At 40.7% G+C, this 19,221-nt stretch overlaps 2 protein-coding genes across 2 annotated transcripts; both read left to right on the top strand.

Annotated features, from left to right (window-relative positions):
• The first annotated feature begins 992 nt into the window (after positions 1 to 992).
• Positions 993 to 6,406, top strand: LOC130176280 (G-protein coupled receptor 22-like). The gene is made up of 3 exons (XM_056387276.1): positions 993 to 1,454; positions 2,609 to 3,765; positions 4,719 to 6,406. Exon 3 carries the CDS (start codon positions 4,723 to 4,725, stop codon positions 6,037 to 6,039), a length of 1,317 nt encoding a protein of 438 aa, XP_056243251.1. The 5' UTR covers positions 993 to 1,454; positions 2,609 to 3,765; positions 4,719 to 4,722; the 3' UTR covers positions 6,040 to 6,406.
• Positions 6,407 to 16,052: 9,646 nt separating this feature from the next.
• Positions 16,053 to 18,839, top strand: LOC130176475 (B-cell receptor-associated protein 29-like). Its single transcript, XM_056387594.1, has 8 exons — positions 16,053 to 16,230; positions 16,712 to 16,818; positions 17,049 to 17,149; positions 17,258 to 17,405; positions 17,622 to 17,757; positions 18,002 to 18,098; positions 18,309 to 18,409; positions 18,536 to 18,839. The coding sequence occupies exons 2-8, from the start codon at positions 16,727 to 16,729 to the stop codon at positions 18,569 to 18,571; spliced, it is 711 nt and encodes a 236-aa protein (XP_056243569.1). The 5' UTR covers positions 16,053 to 16,230; positions 16,712 to 16,726; the 3' UTR covers positions 18,572 to 18,839.
• The last annotated feature ends 382 nt before the right edge of the window (positions 18,840 to 19,221 follow it).

Here is a 19,221-nt window from a genome sequence, read left to right on the forward strand (position 1 = left end):
ATAACTAGTTAAAGTTTCAACTACATTGACTGATGGATTAATTGACAAATTGATTCCTCACTACCAAAGTTACAGCTTTGAATCTCTTCTAGACATTTGAACTCTGTCCCAAAGTGCAGTAAGTCGACTTGAAATGCCCCAAGAACCAAGTGAAACATCTGCCCGGAAAAGTGCAATTATGAAACTGTCACCATCAGAATAACAACACCTGATGTATCTTCTGTGGACTTTAATCGTCAGATTATCAGGTTGCCATGCCAGAGCGACAGATGCCCCCCTCTTCTTTACTGGAGGCTGTCAGGTACCACGATGCCCTCTGGCAATAATTGCACCTGACAAATGAGCCTTGACAAAGGAATGGAGGGTGTTCAACCTCTTACTGATCTGACAGAGCGACTTAATTGAAACTATCAATCAGAGCCACTATCCTCTATCTTTGCTTTTCTGACTTTCACTCGTTCCTGCATAATCCATTTCTCCTCCTCACAGCTGAAAGAATTTATCTCCTCTCTGTCAGTCTCCCTGCCTCTCATGCTCACTTGCACACGCATATGAAGACCTATGTATGTGCACAAAATCAATACAAAAAAATATTGCTTTTCTCTGCAGGCTCTCCATCCTCATCATTCCCCCTACAGCACGTAAACACATTACTTGATCATTACATTGTGACAGAGCTAATTAATACATCATCCCAGCATTTTCTGCTGTCTTTCTTTCAACAGTCTGCCTATCTAACTCTGCAGCAGGTTGTGTGTTTAGTGCAGTGGCATCTAAAGTCCCTGAGCAAAAGCGTAGTAGCAGCTTTTGTCCAAATCACTACAGCCCCACACGGGATGTCACAGTCACTGGCAGGGAAGAGAGTATAGAGTCAGAACAAAAGGAAATACCTCCCCTCGCTGGAGAGGAAAGGGTTAAGCCTATTACAGAAGACCAATCAGGACTGGGGGAGCACTGCAAACCTCCGCAGTAAGAGAGAGAGGGAGAGAGAGGGAACGAGGGAGTGAGGGAGAGAGAAGAGAGCAGAGCAGGAGATATAGAGATACCAGGAGTGTAATGGTTTGCACTCCTATTCAGACACTTAGACAGGGAGGGAGCACAACAGAGAGTTGGTGAGATGAGGAGTATTCACACACCAGTCCACATGGATGGATAAAAGAAAAACAGGGGGGACAACGGGAGAAAAAGAAGAATCCCACCAACATCCCTGTCAGAACTAATCTCTGTGGACTTGTTTTTCTCTGTCTGGGACTCAGGAAGGAAAGAACATCTGTCAGTAGTGTGACCCTTGAATGTTCATGAATATTCAATCCTAATTCTTGGATTACTGCTGAAAGGAGCAGAAGATAAACCAGCAATTTGTATATGTCGACCTAGATCGTTGCAGACGTGGATGGAGAGGGGACAGCGTGGTGTATGGACCAGCCCCGGAGCATCTGTGTTTACCCTGCATGGTGAGCTTTGCTGTGTTTTGATGGGGCACTCTACTTATGGGTATGATTTACAGCACTTAGCTGAGTAGAGCATATGTGACAGCAGAAAACTCAATGCTAAATATCTGTGTCACAACAAACCAAATGCACATGATTTAAAACCAACAGTATAATTTCCTGAAAATCTTCAGCTATAAATTTTGTTGAAAGACTTTAATTTAGAAATATGATTCTGGTTAAAGTGAAACCTATATGAGCTACTCATTAAAAGGCATTCAGTCTAAAATTTGTAATTCCAAGTAGTTGCTACTGTAAACATCACATCCTAAAAGGCTTTTGCTAATTTGTTTATGCATGAGGATGGCTGTTTATTCCCATACTGTGAGCGCATCCGTTTGTGTTTTTTTTATTTGTGTGCTACACACACATATAATATAATATATAAAGTGTCAGGCTCTTATGATACGAGAAACTTCATATTCAATTGTGCACTTTCAAACTGTGCATCTACAACATGCATGATCGTCTCTCTTGCCTGGTGCTCCTTGCTCATTTCTGCTGACATTGTGGCATAGTAAAGTATCGCATCCATCACTGAGACAACCTTGAACAGTGACCGACATGTTCCTCTGAAGAGATTACATGGATCACATATAGTGACATACGACGAGGCTTACATGTCTTTATGACAAGTTCCCCAAGGAATCACACTGCGCTACAGCTCTGAGCAAGTCTGCCCTATCATGAAAATTGTATGACCGTTTCAGCACCACTGTGGCTGCACAAATGGCAAACAATAATTTACACTAAGCTTTTTCCTGTGGTAATTTATACTATAAACAACAAGAACAGCAAAACACTACTATGATTAATATTCCATCTGAAAATGGGAAGCTGAGATGTAAAATACCACTTGCTTTTTCTACAAGCCCTGTATTGGTGCTACTGTTATGTTAATGCGTTAGCTAAGATGTTAAGTGCATCAGGCGATGCACAGGAACATGATAAGATATCAGAGGCTTGTTGCTATGCTAATAAGAGTTTCCTTGTCGCCTCTCTACTGAGGATATGTTTATTTTAACTAACGCATCCCCCACACTTCCCTCTCTTACTCCTCCTACTCTTTCTCTCCTTATCGCTCTCTCTCTATCATCCATTACTCTCTCTCTCTTTAGGTCACTGTGAGAGAAAGATGTGAAACTGAAGGACAGACAGATGATGCTATGTGCACTACTTCCTAAAGTCCAAGTATTGACTGGGATCTTTTTGCAAACCTACAAGGCAGGCTCTCTGCCTGATGAACTCACTTCCACTACCTCATGAAGATGACCTTCTCCCCAATTGCTGATTCAACCTCCTTTCTCAACACATATAAATTAGAGTGACCACAAATGTCACAGTGATCACGCATGTCATGGTGATTGGACACATATGCACTCTAATAATCTGCTCCACTCGCGCCATCTCCAGTGATTGAGGGTTCAGCATGTCAAGGGTCAAACTGGAGGCCTGTGCTCGATTTACAAGTCAATGGCGGCTGGAGCCGGCCGTACAGAGACTGATGAGAATGGTGGAGAGTGAAGGCCTGTTCCATTAGTGATCCCAGGAGAGACATGGGCCTGGACGCTGCCCGGACGCACTGACCTCTCCTGGACCGATTCTGGACATTACTATGCTGTACACTGGAGAATCTGCATGGTTGTCTGACAAACTCTTGGAGTACAAGCTAATGGATATAACTATTTTTCTATATTGACACATCTGACTACTTCTCACTGAGGACAAAAAAAGCAAAAAGCAAGGATTTGGATCGTACTATGAGCAGTACATTCCAGCCCTCTGCAGAGGAAAGAGCCTGTATTTCTTTGTGTTCTTGGTTGGCTGTGTTTCTCCTGCCTGGGAATATCATGAGATTATAAACAGGAGGTGGCTCCGACATCTTATCCCTGTTCCACTCATCCATCAGTGCTCCCACCATCACCAAAGCAAACGGACCGGAGATCTGAGAAAAGGCCCATAGAGGACATTAGCCCATATTCTCAGACATCCACTGGGCGCAGGTGGCTGATTCCTTAGCTGCCTTACCATTGTGGTCAGGAAGAAAACGCTGGCAGCCCACAGACAGTTTTTGGTGAGACAGGTGCTTTTCTGGCTGTCAGCCTCTCTGGGAGGGGCAACTAGTGATAGGAAAAGCCTCGCTGGGGGGCTCTGCTGGAGCAGAAACACTTTTCCAGGGGCTATGTTTGGATGTGATGCTTGTCTCTGTGGATCTAACATGGACTCTATGGCCTGATTACACAGCCCTGGTATTCAGATAGTGCTGGAGGGAAGGGTAAATATTGCAAAAACATTTTTTTCTATAATGCCATTAAGATTTGATTCATTTCTCTAGGGTGGGAGGGGTCCAGTGCATGTGTATTACATTTTTCTCTTCCAACATTAATTACAGTCCCAATTACCAAGTGTTTTTTTTTTTTTTTTTTTTTTGGTGATCTCATTAGTCCTTCTATTATTTGAGTCTTGTCTGAACAAACATCCTGTATTTTAAAGTGCTTCTCTGAGAGTTGGAGGCCTGCTGGTGATGAGATAAACATGGAGTTCTGGCAGAATATTCTTGTCAGTCATAAACCACTTCCAGTTGCTTTCACTTGGCATGTCTAAAATGCTGTCAGAAATTATGGGTTCACTTAGCTTTGTGTAATATTAATCCAGTTTGAATGGTGCTAAAATCTACTTCCTTCATTGTTGCCTTCCTCCTCCCCTTTTCATGACCTCTGGTCTATATTCATTATGTAAACTGTAAAGGCCCAAACATTATTACTATCTCAGCTTGAATGTGTTCAATAGAGGCTCAAAAGTACTCTAAGCCACAAGTAAGCTGCTACAAAGCCAAAACATACCAAGCCATTAGGACTACGTGTTTGTTCGAAGGGTCTCTGTTATATGATGTGACCCTGCTTTGGATGCAACTGTCTGATCAAGGATGGTGATAAGGAAAGTAGAGGCTGATCGAGGTGAGATAGCTGCTAGTTAGTCATGCCAGGTGCATAGTGAGACAATCTGGAGGGTATGAAAGGAAAAAAGTTCAAGCACTATTACAGTTTTTCTACTCTCAGCATTCCTCGTTTGAACTCAAAAGGCTTCCTTATTATTTGATAACTGGCAGCATTGCGTCTGACAAGATTTCTCAAATGTGTGTTAATTATAGCTTTCTAGAGATGCACGCACAGAGAAACTCTTCATTTTCCTCTTCATAAATTCTCTCTCTCTTCTCCCTACATGCAGGATAATGCATATCCTTCCCTACCTGGAACAAGAAGCCACCATGAGCAACGTCACAGTCACCGATAACACTGAACCTGTCAGCCGTACCATGAGTCCGGCAACCCCCAGCCCGTATCCCTACCCTGTCAGTTTTCAGGTCTCCCTGACTGGCTTCCTCATGCTGGAAATCCTCCTGGGCCTGAGCTCAAACCTCACTGTGCTTGCTCTCTACTGTATGAAGTCGAACCTCATTAGTTCTGTCAGTAACATAGTCACAATGAACCTCCATGTGTTGGATGTGCTGGTTTGTGTGTGCTGTATCCCGCTCACCATTGTGGTGGTGCTGCTGTCCCTGGAGGGCGACACTGCCCTCGTCTGCTGCTTCCATGAGGCCTGCGTCTCCTTCGCTAGTGTTGCCACTGCTGCTAATGTGCTTGCCATCACCCTCGATCGCTACGACATCTCAGTCAAACCAGCCAACCGGGTGCTGACCATGGGCCGTGCCCTGGCCCTGCTGGCTGCCATTTGGGTGCTATCCTTTGCTAGTTTCCTCGTACCCTTTATTGAGGTGGGCTTCTTCGCCAAGGGCCATGCTGAGCTGAACCAGACAGTGGTGGAGAATGTGGTTCACACTAACCAGTACTACACAGAACTTGGGCTCTATTATCATTTGCTTGCTCAGATTCCTATTTTCTTCTTCACTGCCGTTGTCATGCTCATCACCTACTCAAAGATCCTGCAAGCACTCAATATTCGCATTGGCACACGTTTCCACGCTTCACAGAAGAAGAAGGCTCGCAGGAAAAAGCGTCCATCCATGACAGCCATGACAACGCAGCAAGAGGCAACAGATGGATCCCAGAGCAGTGGCAGCCGCAACCCCACGCTGGGCATGCGTACCTCTGTCTCTGTAATCATTGCCTTGCGCAGGGCTGTTAAACGCCACAGAGAGAGGCGAGAGCGCCAGAAAAGAGTTTTCAGGATGTCCCTCCTTATTGTGTCTACATTCCTTCTGTGCTGGACACCCATCACGGTACTCAACACAGTCATCCTGAGTGTGGGCCCCAGTGACCTAATGGTCAAGTTGAGACTGGGCTTTCTGGTCATGGCTTATGGGACCACTATCTTTCACCCTCTACTCTACGCTTTCACTAGGCAGAAGTTCCAGAAAGTCTTGAAAAGCAAGATGAAGAAGAGAGTGGTGTCCATTATTGAGGCAGATCCTACACCTAATAATGCCATCATCCACAACTCCTGGATCGACCCCAAGAGAAACAAAAAGGTGACATTTGAGGACAAAGACACCCGACAGAAATGTCTGTCTTCTGAGGATGTGGAGTGAAGCAACTCATTATCTTTACGGTATACGGTCAATAAAAGCAGCTAAAACTGACATCAGGTCATGATGAAAAAGGGAAAATATTAATCCAAAGCAGTAATGTAAGTAATTTGTGTAATAGAATGTACAAAAACAAGAGGTGGATAATTTATTACTATTTATTGAGAATAAAAGTAGGTTTCATAGATATACCATATACTGTACTGTAGATATTGCATGGCTTTTTGTAACAGTAACAACATAAAGTACATTGTGTACATACATGATACATGTACAGCATAGGGTAAACAAGGTATATAAATAGAGAGAGAGAAGTAGGAATTGTTATGTATATGTATATTTATAATAAATTTTGTGTTCACTCACCTAACGCTGCCAAAAGCTTCTTATTCTCCCCCCAAGTAAAGTGTTTGTGATTCTGTAACAGCTGTGAGATTACTCCCATTCATCACCACCATGCCACTTGCTCCGACACCAGACCCTGCAGTCCTCTGTGACCACTGACCTTATTGCCTGGGAGCCCTCGGAGGCAAGGCCCTCGAGTTGAGACTGTAGGTATGGGGATACAATAAAGGCGGACAGGTGCAACATGGAGAGATAGGACTGGAAAGGAAGTAGTGAAATAGTGTATGTTATGTTCCTACAGCAGAAAAGCTATGGGGGTACTGTTCACAATCATTGCTTTCAGAGTTGAAGAACACTCGCATTCCTGAAACACAACAGAACGCCATGGTTCCCATCATCTCATTTGACATAAACCAGATGTAATCAAAACCTAGTCTGTTTCATAACAGCCACCACTTTGAGCCAAATGGAAAATCTACAGTTGCCTTATTTTGGTATGATGAATTGAGCGTGACTTTATGGTGGGACAGGATATGTGACAGGGAAAGCACATATTAGACACAATGAAAAAATTGGAACAAATATTTTGTTTTAATTCCTAAAGTGGATAGAATCCTCTGATGATACGTTCTCAGAAAGAAATGATTAAATCAAACTAAAGGAAAATGTTGAAACTGGTTGTACTATCAAATTGTTTGTTTTTAATAACACTAGCCCAACGTCAATGCTCTCCAAATAAGCACATCCATAACTGCAATAACAGCCTACTGCGAAAATATTGAAGCTTAATAAAAGATTCTGTTCACAACACACAATAATAGACAATGAAGTTCTTCTTATCTGCCTGTGTATGTCTACCAATAGTGCGTGTCTTCTTTTGTTTGTCAAGGAATAAGGCAGTGAATCTGTATTTCCCAAGTGGCTGCTGCTGCTGTTAGATTATAATGCAGCCAACCTTGTATTTTTGGCTCAACTTGTATCTGAGTTTGGCCTAAATAATTAGGAATAATTTATTCATACAGCTGCAGAAGAATTTCACTAGTAAGAATCTACAAAAAAAAAAGAAAAAAACAACTGTCAGCTTATTACAGTCAGTCTGCACTCTCTAACACTGAATCTAGATGCACAGTTACATTATCTATTAGCATATAAAGCCAGGCTCAGCTAGCCCAGTGGCTCACTTCATAACAATCCCCAGGTCAAGGATTACATTCAGTCTAAGATGTGGATATATGCAGTCTGTTCACATGCATGCATAAAGGTACACACACACACACAAATGCGTGCGTACACTGTACTCCTCAGTATATCTCAGTAATGAGCTTATTATGCCTTTGCTGTCACAGGTACAGTAGAAAATTGAAGAGCCCTTTAGATCCTGAGAGCAGAGGGCTGTTGGCTACCAGAGCGGTTACACAAACCCGATCGGACGCTTCTCTGGCTGTCAGTGTGTGGTTTGTAGCACAACAGAGAGCGCTGATATGGGAATATTGATGCAGGCAAGGTTCTTTATGGCCCTGCTGTAAACAGGCAGTGTGGATGTCACGGTGCCTTGAGGGCACGTCTGTGATTGAGAGTGGAGATGGGATCACAGCCAGCGACAGATTAGCCGACAGGGGAAGGAAAATGACTTATGAGATGAAACATTGAGCCAAAGAATAAATGCCTAATGTATACAAGTCCAAATTTTTGAAGGCAAAAACATCAAAGGTGGGATATCAACATACAAATGTATAGACATATTTTTGTTACCACTATAACAATGATACACAACTGCCAGCTGTGTCCCGCTCCTGGTGAATACATAAATTAGACCCCTGCTCAAATGTCAGGTACTATTCTAAACTTCATCAGCTTCTGCTACTGAAAAAAAAATCATTTGTATTGATTACCTTCTAAAATTACCTCTCAAAGGCCAATACTATTTGCACCAACTAGACTTTGAGGTCACAGTTTGCTTTCCATCCTGAAGTGCAGCCACACTGAACAAGTCAAAAAGGCTTTTTCGAGCACAAACAACAGGCTGATGTTCTGACTTGAATTGCCACTTTGTCAACATTACATTGTTAAGTCTGACATTTGCTTCTCATTAGTCATTTTGCTCTCACTAATCACTGAGACTGATGTATCTGTTCCCTTGATGTCATTTTCAGCCAACTCAGAAGCTGTGTGAGTACTGGGAGCAGTTAGCTTCATGTATTGTTCTGTAGTTCATATGAAATGAACTATTTGTACAAAGCAATGTTGTGAAACAAAAAAGTTTTTAAATCACCTTTTAAGAAATGCCTTTAATGCATGGTGGTGGTCTGAGTGAAGAGCTGTTTTTGGTCACCTTTATTTAGAGCCTTGATGGCTCGACCTTTTCTATCGACGCTTGTTGCTATATCTGTTTGGATTCTGGCTCTGGAACAGTTATATCACATTTATAACCTTGGCCCCCACCAATAAAAAAATACCAACTGGCTCACTAGTTTCTCCAACTGGATGAAAAGCTATTCACAAGAGCAACAACAGAGCTTTGGAAACTCTCAGAAAAATGTTTAAATGTGAGCAGCAATTCAGACGCCTGTAGCCAGGCAGCATCTCACTTTGACCAAAATACTATCCAGAGCCTTTGGGCATATTGTAAAATGTTTTTGGTGGACATTAGACTGTGACCCATGACTCCAATTTTGGCTCAATCTCATTATTCTGATGAAATATAATTTAATTTTAAAGCTGCATTAAGCAATTTTTAACCACCCGAGGCAAGGAAAAGGCACCAGAGCCTAGACAAGTCTATAACAGGGACTGGGTGCTTAAATGTTGTGAAATAAAAATATAAAACAGATTAATGAAGCTCAAAATCAATGTGACATACATAAAAGGCTCTGTTTAGCATGCGACTGGAAATTTACACAAAGCTGAACACTGTCAGTGTCAACTCGTTCTTCTTCTATTTTTGTGAAAATGCCATGGATACAAATCCCAAGGTCAGCATTGCTGGTTAGCATATTGGATATGTTAACAGGCCACAGCTACACCTCTGACCTGAGATGACCTGCAGAGAAAAAAAAAGGTCAACAGAGCACCACAGTCAAACAGAGGTTCAATGACGCTTCAATGTGAGCCTTATTAGAATCACTTGACCCTGGTGTCCTTTTCCTTCTCCCCAATACGCCACATCAAGGCTGCTACTTACTGCTGTCCCTATCACATACATTATGTCCTTCCCTCTCTCGCTCAATGGCTGCCTCTCTTAGACAGCCATTCCCAATTCAGATGCCATCTCTTCAGAGCCCCTCTCTATCCAGCCGCAGACACCGAATAAGAGCCTGGGAAATCACATTACTCTGTCCATATGGAGCCTCTATTGCATTAGGTCAGCGAACACTCAACTGTAATTCTGCTATCATAGAGAAGAAGAAAGTAAATTGAGCACACCAGCCAGCACAGCTTGACAAATTGTTGCTTGTGGTCATTTTCCAAATGTTACTCTCACCAAGCCACATTTAGAGAGATGGAAGGACATTTTATGGAGTTGGAAGATATATTACTCTGCTATATAACATATAATCTCTGTACAAGTAAATCCATGGCTGAGACAGGAGCCGGGAATCAAAGGCAGACAGAAATAATAGAGCATGACCTCTAACTGCTATGACCTTAATGGCACCGTATTGGAGAAAATAACAGACGAGTCTGCCTTTAAATCAGCGCTGTGTAGATTACTGTTTCGTTATCAGTAGAGAGCAGACAGTACATGACACATCAAGTGTCATCCATTATTATTCACTCCACATCAGAGAACAAATTATTCCTGGGGGGTAAACAGGAATAAGCAACTTATATGCAAGCCAGAGAAGACAATAGAATAATGTAGTATTATGATTTAAAAAATATATAACCATGGATTTTATATGAAGAGAATTTGGCCATTGCACAAGAAATGCTTATGATATCAAGCATTAGCGATAGTTTAGTTTATAATTTAGTGTGTAAGAATTTTACATTTGATGACATTTGTCATTATATTGTGAAATCTCAATCATCATTTGGGAAATATGGCTCGGAGAATGGAGCCAACTGCTATATTCTTATCGTACTAAACCAAAAATGTGAAGGACAAAAAGAAGTCAGTAGTTTTGTGCAGACATGGCTGCATGCCCAATCCAGTTGTGTGTACCTGTGTGTTTGTGTATGCATCTAATCAGCACTGTGTGTCCTGTAGTTGAATGTGTATACTCCAGCATGTGCAGCTATGTCCATACAGTATGTGCATGCAGCCATGTGTCAGTCCAATTGTTTTATCAGGCAGTGACAGAGTGTCAACCACTGTGTGAGAGAGGGGAGGCAGCAGAGAGAAGATTGCTGCCCTCCAGCTCCCCTCACAGTGATGACTACTGTCTGGTGATTATACTGCCACTCTTCTCTCCACATGGAAAGCTATGAATGGGACCACCACAACAGAGCTCACGAACACAGCCTGGCAGCTTGAGTCTGAGACTACATGGTGAGCATTTGTATCCGCTAAAAATAAAATAGACTCCAACATTTTAAATAGAATTCATTCTCCTTCAAGTGTCCTCGTGTCACAATAGAATTGCAGAGCGGCAGAAGTTACTTGGCTCCTGAAGTAAAGGTCCCATTAATTTTCTTCAAGGACAATGTTGGGCTTGGATGTACTTAAAACTCATTATAGTTGAATCATCATTACAAGGGGATGAGCACTTGCTGAAGCTAGACTACAGAAACCCAATGAAACATTCAGTGGTTTGAATCAGTTCACTTTCAGTTTCTGGGTCATTTTTGGAGAAAGTAAGTAACTACTAATTGGGGAAGTATTTTCTCCCAAAATGCAACAACAAAGCACTATGAATATCAAGGTATCACCTGGAAGCATTTATAGCTGTGATTCGCACTTTTAACTAGCTTCTTGTTATTGCTAAGCAATTAATTGCAAAGTCATCAGAGCCGACATTATGAGCCTCTAGCTGGTACAAGGTGAAGTGTCTCTTAGGGAGCAGTGCAATATGTGAGCAGGAGACAGAGCTAGACCGTGTGGCTGCATCAAGTGAGGCAGATGTAGTTGGCAATAGGAGCGGAGGCAGATAAAGTATGAATGTAACAGTGGATGTTCACTTTGAGAAAGAGTATGGCTGCAACTAACTGTTATTTTCATCAGTGATTCATCTATCGACTTCTCGGTTAAAGGTTCAGTTCAGAAAATGTCAGAAAATGTGCCCATCACAATTTCCTGAAAACCAAGGTGACATCTTCAGATGTCTTGATTTGTATGACCAACAGTCCAAATCCATTTTCAGTTTACATCACATCATAAAAAAACACAGGCATTATAATCTCTTGTATTGTAAATTGAAAGATTTAGAAAGAAGTAAACAGCTGTTAATGCTAACGTTGGCTATGCGGCAATAGCAAAATTTACATGTTTGAGACTGAGTTTGTTAAATAAATATTACTCAGTCTTAATTCCTAATTTTCTGTTAATTGTTCAGTACAAATAATTAACAAGATAGATAATAAGGTATTGTTTTATTAATCATTAACACTCTAAATGTGACGATTAATAATGACATTGATTTCAGATGGTTTTTTAATTATTTAATTAAAAAAGGGTTGGGGGATTAAAGACGATGGTAGCCTATTGGTATTTACTTTGGTAGCTTATTGATAGACATTGTTAGCACTTTAAAATAGAGCTGAAATGATAAGTCAATTGACTGAAAATTATTGGCAGCTACTTTGATAGTCAGTTAATTGTTTAAGTAATTGGTATTTTTTACTTTTTCCTGATATTTCATTGACAAAATGATAAACTGAGGAAATAAATCAGATTAATTGACAATGAAAATAATTGCTAATTCCCTCATCTGCATTAGCACAACTGGTGGGAAAACTTTAACAAGTGAATTAGACTTGGATATTTATCTTCTCATTATTTTTACAGCATGACATAAAGACAGATGATACTGAAGCTCTAATTAACATGACATGGAGTGATTCATCCAAAGATCTCAGCTTGCCTCTCCTACCTGATTTCACCATGCTGCACACTAAAACTTTAGTGCTTTGCTGATATTTCAATCAGTAAAGCACTGATAAGCTTCTGCACTCATAATCAAACAAGCCATAACCATGCAGTAATAGTGTGTGCTGCTTTACCTTAAACAAGGCGTTTCTCTGCACCACCTTCTGGACAAAAACCATCCACCACATTATGACCCAGGGATCTGACCATAACCCTGAATGTATATAATTATGCGCTCTGTGCTGAACGGGATGTTAACCTCTTTGACGATTAATATTTTTCACCCATCATCTTTGTTGACCACATATCGACTGCCCCTCAACTCCTCTTACTATAGCTCGCTGTAAAACTGTATTTTATGAACACGCATTTGAAATATTGCTGTTGTGAAACGGTCTATACAGCAAGGGAATTGTAAATATACTGCGAGTTCATAATTAGAGCATATTTCCTTATTCAACAAAGTTATTATTATGCCACATATGTTTAGATATCATAATCCAAATACAAGGCATTGTTTAAACTGCAACACCCACTGTTATTGCTTCTGAGTGTGGAATTAGATGCAGTCTCTGTGTGAAAATCACCCACATCCTCCACATATTAAGTGAATTTCTACACAATTTTACACAGATTGAAACTGGATCGCTGGATGAGGTTAAGACTTAAGCCTCTGTTTAAGTAGTCCAAGTCAAGCCTCCAGTCACTCAGTTAAAGTCCAAGTTTGAGGTCCCTATAATAGTTTAGGCATCAGCCTGATCAATGACACCTGTTGATATTGGCTTATCACAGATTTATTATTAGTATATACAGTATATTTGCCAATAAAAAACAAGAAATTGCAGTATTGAAATGCCATTGCAGTACATAGTTTGTCCACCAGAGAGCTCTGACAAGTTCAGTTTTCAGCTGTAAAATCTTTCGCTCTGTACATGTCTAGGTCACAATTAATTAAAAAACAAATAATCATATTTGACTTTTCCAATCCTAAATATTCTTTTCAGTATCAGCTGGGATTCAGTCAAATTTAATAATATGGCTACATCTGAAAATTCACTATGATTTATTTCCCATTTCTCAAGATGGGAATAATTGTGATGACTCTAATAAAAACTGATCTAATAAAAGTAAGGGAAAACCACATTTTGCAAGAGAGATGTGGAAACTTCATCAAGATATAATTATTCGATCAAGTCTGAGAAATGGCTTACAGCTGAGGGCAACAATATTAGCTATAGCTGTATTTTATGGTAAAGACACGTGAACACTAGACACAATATTCACCTGTTTATGCTCCTAATCGTCATGTAATAATGGCCATATATAACAACAATAAAAAAAATCTGATTATCTGGCTTTGCTAAAAAGTAGATTTTATCTTTCATTTCGTTTCTATCCATTAATTAAGGCTAATTGAAAATGAGCATGGGGAGTTGGTCAACTATAGCGTCATATCTTTTAATCGTTAATTCAGGCAAACCAACTTTTTAACCGCCTTCCTACTTAGCAAATGCTATATGTAGAGAGTGTTTTTCGTTTCTATGCAAAAGCTTTGCAAAACAAACAAACATAAGCGGAAACGCCAGACAAACATGCAGCCAACTGAAGTTACAATGAGCCTTTCAGCTAACTAAACAACTCTTACCTGTGGGCGTGTCTTTACTCTTCAGGAGCTTCAACCTGACAGGAACTTGCTTTCTGTACCCGGCATATTCCGCATTAATGACGCCGGCACTACCAGAGGAGCAGTTTTTGTGTTTGGTCCAAAGTTTTTGTTGTAAAGTCACTGAGTCCACGGCTATCTTCATAGTACAAGTCCTGGTTGGATCCATCAGTCACACACCTGCTACGTTCAGAGCAGTTTCTGATCTGCACTTCTGGACATGAGCCACCAACAGTCAAGGGAAGGAATTGCAGTGCCAGTTTCTCAGCTGCTGATGTGCACATACTGTTGCTCCTTAAACTCTTGTATCAGTAAACTTTATTTAAATGTTTATGTTTTATTCAGCTTTTATTGTAGAAAAATCTTGTCTGATCTTGTAAATTTGTCACAGAAATGTCAGAGAAATTCACTGATTCCTACAACAAAAAAAAACGGATGTAAACTCAGCTACCCTCCTCCTCTAGAGAGAAGATGGGTCCTCTTTTCTAGCCATTAGTGACCCACATGGGTCGACACATCGTGCACCACCACGTGTGTCCACCTGCACACTTGACTAAGTTTTTCACAAATGACCATAAATCAACATAAAGCAGGTGGATAGATGGACCAAATAGCATGTAGGTGTTGGGTGCTGGAACAAATAATGAGAAAAAAAAGCACCAGAGCCTGGAGACAAGACAATTTATGTTCCAACATTCAGCTTTGGCCAGGAGCTTGCAGGGACTGTATGATAAGAACATGGACACAAGCAGCTGAAATGTGTTTGGCTTGCAGGCTAAGCACAACTGTAATATCTTATATTACCTTTAAGATAGCATTCATGAGGTCTATATACATTGCAACATTGACTCCTGTACCGGACATGATAGAGATGTATATAGACAGATAATAAATAAAATGGATGGAGTTCTCAGGTTACAAGACTCCACCAAGCACACTATCACCGTAGCCTGGCCATCTGCTCATTGCAGGCATTTTACTATAATGACTGTTCAGCCTCCTGAGTTGCGACCTCTGAGATGGTGAGGAGAGCAGAGCAATCAAAGCACATTCAGTTCTGCCACAGTCATTTGCCTGCTCTCAAAAAGCTATCACAGGGTGCAGCTGTAAACATTTTGCTCCTCAGCACTCCTGAGACATGCAGTCAGAGAGGATAGCAGCTATCAGTCTCTTTCACAGAGGAAACCCGGGTGAATACACTTTGCAAGCTGAATACAGCGGAGAGGGCAAAATACATAGAATAGTCCAGGGAGCTGAAGTAGGTCAAAATAAACTCATTATTCAAAAGGAAGAGTGTACTGAAAGCTATGCTCAAGACTCCCTTAGTCTCTGTTGTTCATGTGCAACACTCATGCAATTTAGGTTTGTGAGCAAGCCAACAGCTGTTTATGTTCCCTTTTAAAAGGCACGCAAACATCCAAATAGAGCAATCCAATTTAATCTTTTTGTAATGAATGAGCTTCTGGAATGAGCTTTCTATTACAGTGACAACTGTAAACTGAGCCCTTTATTAACACTGTTGCTTGTCTGTATATCAGCTTGAAACATAAGGTATATTTGTAATAAATCTATTGCAATAGTTGCAAAATATACAGGACCACCTACTCCCTGCCCTGTGCAAAAGCTATGGTATATTATATCATTAGATAACATCGCCCCCTTGTGGACATGAGTTTTGCTTGTTTTGTGGAAAGTCAAACATATCCAAAGAGATATTGTAAGTTTAGGTCTGCTTGTTTATTTCAGAAGTTTTGAGATAAATATCAAACATTAAGTTTTAATTAATCACTATTTAAAAAGAAAGAGATCGTCTCTCCTTACATGACTATTTTTGTACACTGACATGAAATGTGAGACGTCACCAACAAACACACTCACACACACAAACACACATACACCAGGGAGAAAGACTGGTCCAAAAGTAAAAAGATAAATTTTGTAGTTATTCCGTAGAGTGATCATAAAGCATGTGGTTAGTTTGAATGTTGTGGTCTTTAATGAATCCAAAGGGGCTGACCAATGAGGTCAACCAGCCAGCAGTTTTATTTAAGGCTGTAGGGCCTCTGATGCTCCCCAGCAGCTGTTGTGTGAGTGTGTGTGAGCGCATGTGCGTGCATGTCTGAACTTTCCCATTCTTCTGATCGTTCAACTTTGTCTGGTAAGCCAACAACTCTATTTATTGCTTGGAACAGAGTGACTACCTCCTGCTCTTAAACAAAAGTACAGCAGGTGATTCTTGTGCTGAGGAATTAGACTAGATTTAAAGGTAAAAATCTATAAATAACAAAAGGCTATGAATGATAATGCAGATTTCCTGTATGAAGTAGGCCTACAGAAATATGTGTGGGTGTATGCTCAAAAAGGATCCACAATGTAAAGAAGTAACTTACAGTACATTAGTATATACAATATACTGTATAGTTCAATAGGCAAAGAGTAAATAAGAACGTAGTAAGATTTTTTTTTCATAGACTTCCACTGTCTCTTGTTTAGTGTTAATGTTAATATGTAATTATTTTGACTTAATGGAACAATATACTACATGTGATAAAGGAAGTATATGTCTCAAAATGTAAAGCTTTACATTATTTCAGTTCTGGTTTGTTAGTCATAGGGATAAAATTTGTGAATGTCCTCAGGAAATCCCAGTCGCAATGACTCTCCAGTGGACGGCTGTGGCTCTCTTCCTCTATGGAGAGATAGCAGTCAACCTCATCTTGTGTATACCGTTCATATCAGCACAGAGGTAATGCGATTTAATACACAAACCCAAAGCACAATCTAAAGTCCATCAAGCAACTCATGGTCAGCATCTTGCACAGCAGCCTGTTTTTTGAATCAATGTGCAAGAGTTTAGTTGTTAAGAGGAAAAGTGAAAGAGGCAGTTCACACAAATCACCAGCAGAGTGCATCCACACCCCTTCAGTGTTTGTTATGACAGCTACACTCACAGTGTCCTTCTGACCTACTTTGTAGATGGCGTTTGGTTTTCAGCTGGAGAATATGGAACTGGTTATCACCATATCAGAACAAAGGCTTCTTTACAATGATCATGGTCCTCATTGTTCTCTTCCTTGGTAAGCCATCTGCTGTGTCAGACACTGAGTAATACTAAGAAGGCTGTCATGTTGTGTGTCCAGCCCAGGCAGCAACAGTCATGCTTCTGTCCTCCTCCTCACTCTCAGATGCTCTCCGTGAAGTGCAGAAGTACTCGGGTCCTGAGCCCATGCAAGACGCCAAGGTGAACCCCAATGTGTACGACCACGTCCACATGAAGCTGTTCAGAGCCCAGAGGAACCTCTACATATCTGGCTTCTCTCTCTTCCTCTGGCTGTTAGTGTTATTTCTTTCCACATTCATTCAGAATGGCAGAAACAAATGTGTTTGGGACCTTGCTCGATAACAAACATTACTATACCACTCCACGCAACTGCCCTCTTGCTTATTCATCTTTTACAGTTCACTTCCTGAGGTCCTGTCCTGTTTTGTTTTGTCCTGCCTTTATTTCCTCCGGTTCTTGTCTTTTCCTGTCCTGTGAACTCATCACAGTATCATGCGTCGGGTTGTCACCTTGCTAAACCAGGTTGCTGTCACGCTGGAGGACAATGCAGGCCTTCTGACGCAGATGGGCAGTGCTGTCAAAGCAGCCAGGCAGCACCAGGAGGACAACCTGAAGCTCAAACGAGTGAGAAACAGTTCATTAGAGCCTGATAACAAAACTAAACCTTTGTCTTATAAAGCCCGTTTATTCCCTTTTCTCCCCCAATAGGCACCATCTTCTTTAATATCATGTATTCTCACAGTATAACATTATGTTGCATTTTAAAGTGTTTTCAGACAGTATTGTTTCTATTTTGTATGAACTCTGTTGTCAGCTGTTAAAATAAACCATTTAAGCTTGGTAATTAGAGGTAATCCTTTGCGCTCAGGCTCTCCTAGATGATGAAAAATCTATGTCAGCAAAAAACGAACAACTGAAGCTGGAGGCTGAGAAGCTGGCAGGTCAACTGAAGGCTGCAGAGGAGGGTGAGTCATCATCACTGCCTTCAGACAGGATGCTCTGCAGTTTTACATTTCAAAAGCAAAGAGCTGTCTGTACAAAGATTATTCCTAAGGAGCATGGACCACAGTAGATCGTTTCTTGCATACAGCTGTTGCATTATGAAAGAAGTTCATTTTTAAGGGGCATTGATGATATAGAGCAATTTAAAGATGCAGGACTGTTTGTGTGTGCAGCTGTGCGCAAGTCTCACACTGAAGTGGAAGCCATGAAAAGGCAGACGAAAGGTCTGGCACAAGAGTATGACAGACTATTGAGCGAACACCATCAGCTCCAGGTAACACAAACACACAAAAACATACTGTATATGTGCATGCAAATACACAAACACAACATACATAATGTATACTGAGTGTACTAATACTGGGGTGATTCATTTTTCAATCCTTTAATTGATCCACAGAATCTCCAGAGTGATCAAGACAAAAAGGCTCAATAACCACAGGAATACACTGACAGGTGTTTTCAGGTGTTGCTTCTCCTCTCTGACTGTGGATGCCTTTTCTTCTCATTACACTAGAACTGAGTGCTATGTGCAATAGACCGCCACAGGCCATATTTGTATTATCTTTTACAACTTCAATTTTCCTTTAAGTCTGAACCGAGGCGAATGTTTGAATTGATAGGATTAAACAAACAATGCTACGGTTCATAGGATGAACACTAGTTGTTTTTAAATTGTGAAAAATAAAAAAGTCTTTATTTTACCTCGGGCTCATTCTTATTGTGGAGGCAAATATTTAGTAATGATTCATTTCTGACAGGTACATCAGACCACCACAATAGTATCCTCCTGTCAGCACATAATGACCAATGCAGTATGGAAATAACTTGCCAGTTTTTATGGTGGTCATGAACGCTAACTCACTGTTTTGACAAGCATATCTGAATGTCTGTCACAGGAGTCTCACAATTTTTTGGATTTATTATAAACCTTTAATTTAGAAAAAAAAAGGTGTTTCATTGTTTTATGAAAGTTATGCACTGGACTTGATTATCAACATATTTTTGAAAAATGTTAAAAATCTTGAAAGTATGATGATATATAGTATGTTCCTTACATTCATGCTGAGATAAATCATGGAGTCA

This window comes from Seriola aureovittata, chromosome 10 (assembly GCF_021018895.1).
Source record: "Seriola aureovittata isolate HTS-2021-v1 ecotype China chromosome 10, ASM2101889v1, whole genome shotgun sequence".
Lineage (NCBI taxonomy): Eukaryota > Metazoa > Chordata > Actinopteri > Carangiformes > Carangidae > Seriola > Seriola aureovittata.